This window comes from Momordica charantia (genome assembly GCF_013281855.1).
Source record: "Momordica charantia cultivar OHB3-1 chromosome 9 unlocalized genomic scaffold, Mcharantia_2.0 BLBB01000009.1, whole genome shotgun sequence".
In the NCBI taxonomy this organism is placed as follows: domain Eukaryota; kingdom Viridiplantae; phylum Streptophyta; class Magnoliopsida; order Cucurbitales; family Cucurbitaceae; genus Momordica; species Momordica charantia.
This window is the reverse complement of record NW_028275167.1, coordinates 404,407-413,365: the sequence shown is the minus strand read 5'-3', so window position 1 is coordinate 413,365 and position 8,959 is coordinate 404,407. Positions and strand designations below refer to the sequence as shown.

Sequence of the window (8,959 nt, the reverse complement as noted above, 5' to 3'; positions counted from 1 at the left end):
TTTTTTCTTTTAATTTTCAACCTTTTTTTTTTTTTGCTGTTCACTAGCACGAAAACTCCAAATTCTAGTAGTGTTACACCCCAAACTTAAACTTAATTGATCAACACAAATGGATGGTGCCCTTAAAAAAGAAAAAGAAAAAAAGCCTATGGGACAAGCAGCTAACTGACTTCATTAATCAAGATCATGCCTTTGTCTTGGACGAGTTTTATTGCCATTTATGAACCAAAACGTCTCTTTGAACAGGATTATCTCTCAGGTACACTCCATCGTCTTTTGCAGTCCAAATACAGTTAGCATCGTAGCATCGATAAAAGAGCCAAATCGATGTCTTCTCGACCCAGAAGGCATCGAATGACACAGATTGCGCATCTGGCTTCCGCAAAAAACACCAAAACAAGGTCGTGTCTATAACATTCACCCTGAAAGTCCAGCTGAATTCAGCTCCGTCGTAGAGGTTCTGTTCGCCTAGATCATCATCTCTTGATTTGCAGTGCACAAAGAGAAGTCGGCCGTTGCCCAACCCATTCACCACATGGATGTTCCATCTTTTCAGTTCAATAGAAGTATCTGGCTCAACTATGGCCAATGACAAGAAAAGCAAGACAACAAGAAAGTGCTTCTTCAGAAATCTCCTCCCCATTGCTTGAGATATTGCACTTCGAAAATCACTTGGTTGGGTTTTAAATAATGATGTGCCATGCATGGATTTCAAAGCCCACATGGAAAGATTCCAATTCTATACAAGGCAAGACGTTTTCAAGTAAAATATCAATAGTGTACGTTTCTTTTTTGTTTTTGTTTTTTCTTGCAAATAAACAAAAAAACAAAGTAGAAGAGGGCGTGTTTGGAATGATTTTGGCATGGCTAAATCATTTTTTTCATTGTCAAAACAAATTTCCATTAAAATGATATGTTTGACGTGAGATAAAATTGATTTTCAGAAAATCGAAAATCATTTTAAAGTGATTTTTTAAGGGTCGTCACTCGATAGGTGATTTTTATTAATGTAATTGATGTGGAATCACCTCTTAAAATTAGCCATTATTCTCAATGCTAAAAGTGTCCTGGGTGTTTCATCGATTTCTCTACTTACCTAGTTATCATGAGGGTTCTCTTCTTTTCTGTCCTAAAAAGTCGTAAGAGACTTTTCGAGCCGATGAGCACGAGCCCAACAACCCTAGGATGGCTATCTTTGGCATACCCCTCGGACCTGACAAAATCAAGCCACCCAGACCAACACGGGCCTGACCACCTCAAGCGGACCAACACATTTTGATTAACCCAGGCCGACTAGCCCGAGCCGGCTGACCAATCCAGACCGACAGGCATGAGCCCGACGACCCAAGGACGATCTTGGGCATACCACTCCAGGCCCTCCATATACCAAATGATCCAAACTAACTGATCCGAACCATCCTCCTCGTCAGCTTTGAATTCTTTCTTATCTCCCTCCATAGTGTCATTTAACTTGATTTCTCTGATACATGTTATTTTAGAGGATGAAAATAAAATAGTGAAAATAACCAATAGGTTTTCATTCAATTGCATTCAGATAGAAACCTAATAACTTTATTTATCAACTCATAAATCAAATAATATAATCTAAATTAAAACTATATCCTAACTCAAATAACATAATGTAATAATAATTCAAATAACATTATCTAATCATAATATAATCTAACATCAAAACAAATTTCATATATGGTTCCAAACCCATGCATGCGGTTTCATGAAATTAATAAATCATATTGGCAAGAAAGGAAAGTATATTATTTCGTTTCCTTATATTACATATAAAACTGCTGCTATTACGTATTTGGCATGTTAATGAACTAATTTTAAATAAGATAGACTCACAAAAGCTATAAACCGTCACAAGAGTGACACCGTCAATCACTTCAACAACATGTATAAAACTATTAGGAGTGCAATTTCAAATTTGAGAAACACAACCTAGAAACATGTTTGAACTTGTTAAAACTAAAATGGCTCTTTTACTTCTCTTGGCGGCTCTGGCAGTGGTTCAACCATGTACTGCGGAGGTGCTCGTTCCACTGCCACTCCCACGGTGGCGTATTCATGTGGTTAACGGGCTGAGCAACGACACCCTTTTCGTGCATTGTAAGTCTAAGGACGATGATTTAGGCAACCACAATTTGGTCCACCGGGGAGATGAATTCCAATGGACTTTTAAGGTAAATTTTTGGGGAACAACGTTGTTCTGGTGCTATTTGGAGAAACCAAATTTCAATGTGTCATTCGAATCCTATTGGGTTGAGAAACATGAACCTTGGCTCAATTCTAGGTGCTTTGACAAAAATTGCATTTGGATTGCTAAAGACGATGGTATTTATTTGAAAAACAATCTTGCAAACGTTGATGAGCTTGTTCATGAGTGGAAAAAAATTGGTTGATTAGCTAAATTTGTCCCAAGGTCTTGTACCGTTCAATAATTATATAGCTAATCAATGAGAAATACGTTCACATACCCTCTTGTGTTAACAGAAATTTGTATTTTCGACCTCTCCATGGTTGAGAAATCAAACTTTTTTATGTGCTACAAATGTTATTTGTGAACTCTAAATTCTAAAAATATGCTATTTATCTTTTATTAAGGTTTTCTACCATTAGCTCTCTATTTTTATTAATATAGTTTTGTTGGAAACATAAAATTTCATTCGGCATCATGTTATTTTAATTGATGGGTTGCTTGTAAAATTTCATTAACAATTTCTCCAAAATTGGAAATGAATAATAAGAAAAAAAAATTTATTTCTACGCAATTTTAAGAAATGTTTACAGAATCCGTGGATGAATGAGAAATAAGAGAGATTAGGAAATTTAGTTGGCACTCAATGTTTAGAAAGGAAAAATAAGAAAAAATGGAATAATAAGTGATTTAGTACAATCCATTTGATGTTCATTTTTTTTTCTTTGTTCCTCCTTTATGTTTCTTATTTTTTTCCCTCGTTTTCAGTAAATCGAAAACATAATTGTGTTTGGTATGGTTTATCGTTCTTCTCTTTTTTATTAAAAAAATAAACATAAACATGTTTCATAATCATCAATGTAACACATTATTTTAGCGACCAAGAAACCTAGGACGTACTTAAAGGTGAACTTAGATAGCATGCCGACTCCCACTCAGAAGTAGCTTAAAAAGTACATACGTGGCCTAAAAAGTTCTCAATAATCATCTTGATTGTTCAAAAAACCTAAGACTAAATCTTCAGGGGATAGTTTGGGTGACTTGACGGCTTGACCGACTCCTAGGTATTTAAAAAAAAAACAGAAAAAAAAGTGGCCAAAATCTATACTATATTAAAAATGTAGGATGTAGGAAAAACATTTTTGGACACGTTTGCCCTTTACTAAATATTATTACAAATATTAAATTAATTATTAATTATTAATTATCCATACTATAAATGCATGGAATATAAAAGGTTAGAATGCAAAAAGTTTTCAAACAACATAAAATTAATTTTTTCTTTAATTAAAATTCATACTAGAATTTCAAGAGTTTTAGAATTTGAAAGGCTTTTGTAACGTTTTATCCTCTACTACTAAAAAAATAGGCTTTCTTCTACATGTTTTTCACAAGTTTCAATACTTTTTTATTCTTAGTTACTTCAAACATCTCTCAAAGATGATTCAATCATGAAAACATCTCAAGATATTTGTGACATATTCATCAAGTTGCAAGGGAGGCATATGTTGAATGTACATATCTCGAATACTAGATTTGTGATATTACCATTCCACAATTTTACAAAGTTGAATAATAGTATATGTCAAGCAATCTTCAAGAATGAACATATTTACTCTAAAAGATGAGTGTATAGTAAGTATTTGGATTTTTTTTTTGTTACTATTGTTATTTTTCTAATTAGTGTGTTTTTTATTTGGAATATTTCTTTTTTTTAGCAATTTTATTTAGTTTAGGATTTGGATTTTTCTTTTTGTTACTAATGTTTTTTTATTGTTCAGTGTACTTTTTTTATTTGGAATGTTTTTTTTTGAGCAATTTTATTTAGAATATTTATTTAAAATATAGATAATTACAAGCTCATGTTCTTATTGTTGAAAAAAAAACAATCATAGAAGTCAATACATAAAAAAATGTTTATGTATTGCACGTGCATTGCACGTGGTAATACACTAGTTACCTAAAAGTACCCAACGAGTCATTTTAAATTTCCGTACCAAGGTATGCACATATGGATACCATATATTGTGATCAACTCTATCACAGTTTCTACGATAATTTCCCCAATTCGTCGCTTCTGGCTAAGCATCTTTCGACAGGGGCGACTAGTCACTTCTGGCAAAGCTGCGAGTTGATGAGCAAGTGAATGAACGGGTCATGTCCCTAAAAGGAGTGACCCTCTTTGTTTTATTCCATTACCCTGACAAATTAAAAAAAAGTCTTGTTATTTGGAATGAACTCTCTCGGTGGAAGAAAAATAATAGCGATGGACTCCTATGAAACTTAATTTGCTTTTGGTTTCACCCAAAAGGTCTCGTAACAATGGAGATAGTTGTCATCTCTTATATACCATGGATCACTCATTTTCTGAATCATTGTGAGACTTTGTTTGTACTCTTACAAACTCAATTACAGTCACTACTTAAATCGTTGTACTTTTCGATCAACTATGTCTATTTAGATCCTATTATTTAAAATATTTAAAATTAGATTCCTTTAGGTTTAATAACATCTTATCATTAACTCTATCAATTATAAGTTTAAACGATAGGCAGAGTAGTGTTTTATATACTTGGATTTTGAGCCAAGTAAATGTTCAGGTTCCACATTATTTGATGGCATAAATGTTAGCAAATGTAGAAGTTAAAACCGTCGTAGGGATCTATGAAACAACAAATTGAAAGTTTGAGGACTTATTTGAATGAGTTAGAGGCCAAGTACACACAACCGTTAAAGTTAAATTGTAGGCCATATTCTTCGTTTTATAATGACATAAAGTATCATGACTCGAAGAAAAAACTTGTCTAGCAAATATACGCTTACTTGTTAACTCAATGAGACCACAAACACGTACTCCCCTACATCCGAAACATGATTTAAAGGAAAGAAACAATACTTATGACAAAAGATGCATGTTGCAATCTTTTAATTTTCCCACGGGTGAACAAGCTCGTCTTGATTTGAAGGGATATTTTTTATGTAAATCCCGTCGGCTTTAGCAATCCAAATACAATTTTTATAGTCGCATCTTGTATAAAGCCAATGACCTTTGCTAATATCATACCAATAAACATCAAAAGCGGCATGACTATTGTCGGGCTTTCGCAAGTAACACCAAAACAATGTTGTTTGCCAAACATTGTCTTTGAAAGTAAACCCATATTGAGCTCCACTGTCGAGGTTGTGTTCTCCCAAATCATCGTCCTTGGACTTGCAATGCACGAATAGTTCTTGTCCATTGCTTAGCTCATTGACAATGTCCACAGTCCATGTTGGCATTGGCCACGTCGCAAGAGCTACTGTGGAACAACCAAGAAGGACCAGAGCCACCACAATCACGAAGCCTAGAGGCTTTTTGATACCACCCATTTAGAAATGAAGTGATTTTGTCGATTTGTTTCTAATTTTTGTGTTCAATATTTGGAAGCAAAGATAGCATGAGATTCGTAGGTGACTTCAAGAACAAATTTATAGGCCGATTTTTTTAAAGACAAATTACACACTTTTTTGTGTTAAATTAACTCTAGTTAACTGTTGGAACTAGCAATGGAACTCGTCGGTGCATGAATACTAGAGTTTGATTGGTTGAGATATTTTGGTCACTTATTTAAATACTTTTTAACAGCAAAAGTAGTGCAAAAGCATGATGGTAAAATTCATCTATTAATTTGTTGAATTATATTATATTTCATGCATATATTGGTTGTAAAGTAGCCAAGTTTGGCAAAGTTGCCAAATTGGAAATTGACATTCCATAAATACTATTTTGTTGGCAATGCATGCATTTTCATCTGATGATTAATAACTCTCTTTAGTTGGGCTTAAAATGCTTTTACATAATGTTTCATTGACAACAAATATTTTTTCTTTTAAGTACAACACGGATAGAAATTTGAACTCACGAACTTTTGGATGACAATAAATACTTTAACCAATTGAGATATATTCAGTTTCACATAATAGTTACATGGTAGACTACCTAGATTGTAAATAATGATAAAAATGGGATCTTTATAATTGTATTCATACTAATATCTTAACTTTGATATATGAGAAATATGCTAAAAAAAATAAGGTGACTTAATGTAAGTTAAATTCCTAGTACAGATTTGATTACCGATTACACTTAGTTATATAAAGTATTGGATTAAGAATAATCACGGTAGCACTAGGACGATGTCTCTTACATCTCAACAATATGTTGTATAGCATCAGCCTCTCGTAGATTTGCAACAGCATTGAGACGCTATCACTAGCTCTCAACCCCTAACATGTATTACATTTTCTCTCCGTCTTTTTACAGCGTCTCAACGCTATAAGAAATATATCAACACTGTCTTTTTAGATTGGCTCTGCAGACGTGCTTTTGGTTCCATTATCCTAACACATACAAATACAAAAATTAACTAAAGTAGGTATGCACATATGGATATTATATATTATGATAAACTTAGTCATTCTTGGATCAAATTAAAATATTCTGGTACAGCGCTATTGGAAAGGGTCAACAGAATCGTGTTAGAGATTTTAAAATTCTTTATTATTTTAAATACTTTTAACAGTAAAAGTAATGAAAATGCAAGATGGTAAAATTCATCTGTCAATTTTTTGGATTATATTATATTTCATGCATATATTGGTTGTAAAGTAGCCCAATTTTTCAAAGTTGCCAAATTGGAAATGAAATTTCCATAAATTCTACTTGGTGTACCATGCATGCATGGTATCTAATGATTAATTTCTTAAGTTGGAACATTTTTTTTTTTTTGAAATCGATGTCAAATGGCTACGTCTCAAAATTATTTGACAGTATAGGGATCCTTAATATTACTTAATACTAATTCTAACACGTTAAATAAAACCACTATTTTTATAGGAAGAAGGTTTGAATTCTTATCCCGCTTTTGTAATACATGGTACATTTTACTTTTCGTATTTATAATAGTGAAATTCAACCATTTTCCCCCTTCCGCATCGAAATGCTTTATTTACAACAAAATTTTGAGATCGCGTATGAAATAGTTTCCCCAACGGGGCTTACGTAACTTTATTTTATTTTAGATTCTAAATAAGTTTCCATTAATGCTGTTTTCAAAACTATCGCTAAACTAGCTCATATATGTTTCATGTTATTGTGATTTACAACTTTAATTCACAATTGTAAAACCCTAACCATTTCTTGTTTTATTATGAATAATCCATTTGACATATAAGTTTCACAGCCATCCCGTTAATTTCTATCGGTACAATAGTTAATTGTAACAATGCTATTGCAATGTGGAGCAATTGGCACCCTTTCTCAAGGCTCTATTTTAAAATAAGAGGTTTTGAGTCGTCGCCAAATTATTAGAAGACAATCACTAGTGATACACGACAACTTTAGCATATGATCGACAAGTCAATTGTAACCACTAGAACCCAATTGTATAGTTAGTTCAACTCAAAAAGAACCGTATGTAAGACGGATTGCCTTAGATGGTCAAGTACCAAGAGTAAGTATACTATTTCAATGTACTCATATACTCAAGGTATAAACACTTCATGAGTTTAATGACAAAACTAGACTTAAATTCTTCTACATCATAAGCTACACACAACGAATAGATGACTAGGGGGATTTTGCACTCCGCAATGAACATAAATTCTCTCAATTTTCATTCATAGCAAAATTGTGTCTTCCAAAGACTAAAGGGGCTATTAATAGGCTAAGGCTATCAAAAAAAAAAAAAAAGAAAGAAATAAGAAAAGCAAGCATCAAATAAAATCCTAAAACTAAAGGAATTAAAAATGATTCTAGACAATACTTTTCCTAAACGATTAATGTATACCTAAAATACTAAAGAGAATAAAGGTGAAATAAAATCCAATCATATAATCTCAATAATACACTAAGAAAAGTCTTTAAAAATTTAAGGAGATAATTATCAATATGGTCCATTTTCTTTTCAACGTGGAATCCTTAACATGTCCTATCAAGATCGTGACTCTATCAATATTCATGGGGTTCTATCTCAAAACCAATTGGCAATGAGAGAAGTAGTCCATGTCTATTATAAACCGTTGTAAAATCCTTGTTATATGGAAGGAAAACGATCCAGATGAGACGAGAGATTGGACCATGAAACAATAGTAAGCCCGAGATCATCGACGAATGGGGGCCAACCCAATTTGAAAGCCGACCCACCTCGATGTCGAGACCACCTCGGCACCGGCCGCGATGTTCGAACTCATGAACTCTTGGTCAGAAATAAGTGTCTTACCCATTTGAGCTATGCTCGATTTGGCTAATAGAGACATCATTGATGAGACATGTTAAGGATAGTACATCTCGTTTTCAATACGTTTATCTAATCACAAAATTAATATTAAATTCAAATATTTAAACATAATTTATTTTAAATACAAAATAAATATATGAAATATGAATCTATTTTGCATCTTATCATCATGTGAACAATCATTTATAGTCGCTTAATAATTTTCGACTTTTGTATTTGAATATATTAATATTTTGTTTGCATAATTATCATAAGTATGATTTTCTATTTTTAGGTTAATCAACAGGTAACCATGATGTCAATAAAATATTCTATTCAATGAACCAAGTTCTTGAAAGGTTAACAAATTCCTAAAAATAATCTCTTGCATTATACAATTTAGGTAAGTTAATTTAATTTTCATAAAACCACACCGATGATTCTTTTTGCATTATACGATCTAGATAAGTTCCGCAAAACGGCACCG

The 8,959-nt window shown here is 32.7% G+C and overlaps 1 protein-coding gene and 1 pseudogene across 1 annotated transcript; both read right to left on the bottom strand.

Annotated features, from left to right (window-relative positions):
* Window positions 1-208: 208 nt before the first annotated feature.
* Window positions 209-643, bottom strand: LOC111013643 (S-protein homolog 1-like). The gene has a single exon (XM_022288137.1). The coding sequence runs from the start codon at window positions 641-643 to the stop codon at window positions 209-211; it is 435 nt and encodes a 144-aa protein (XP_022143829.1).
* Window positions 644-5,140: 4,497 nt separating this feature from the next.
* Window positions 5,141-5,584, bottom strand: LOC111020182 (S-protein homolog 1 pseudogene; annotated as a pseudogene).
* Between the last annotated feature and the right edge of the window lie 3,375 nt (window positions 5,585-8,959).

What these genes read in the sequence shown, in the direction of transcription:
- LOC111013643 (XM_022288137.1), bottom strand. Translation starts at nt 643, where the DNA reads ATGGGGAGGAGATTTCTGAAGAAGCACTTTCTTGTTGTCTTGCTTTTC.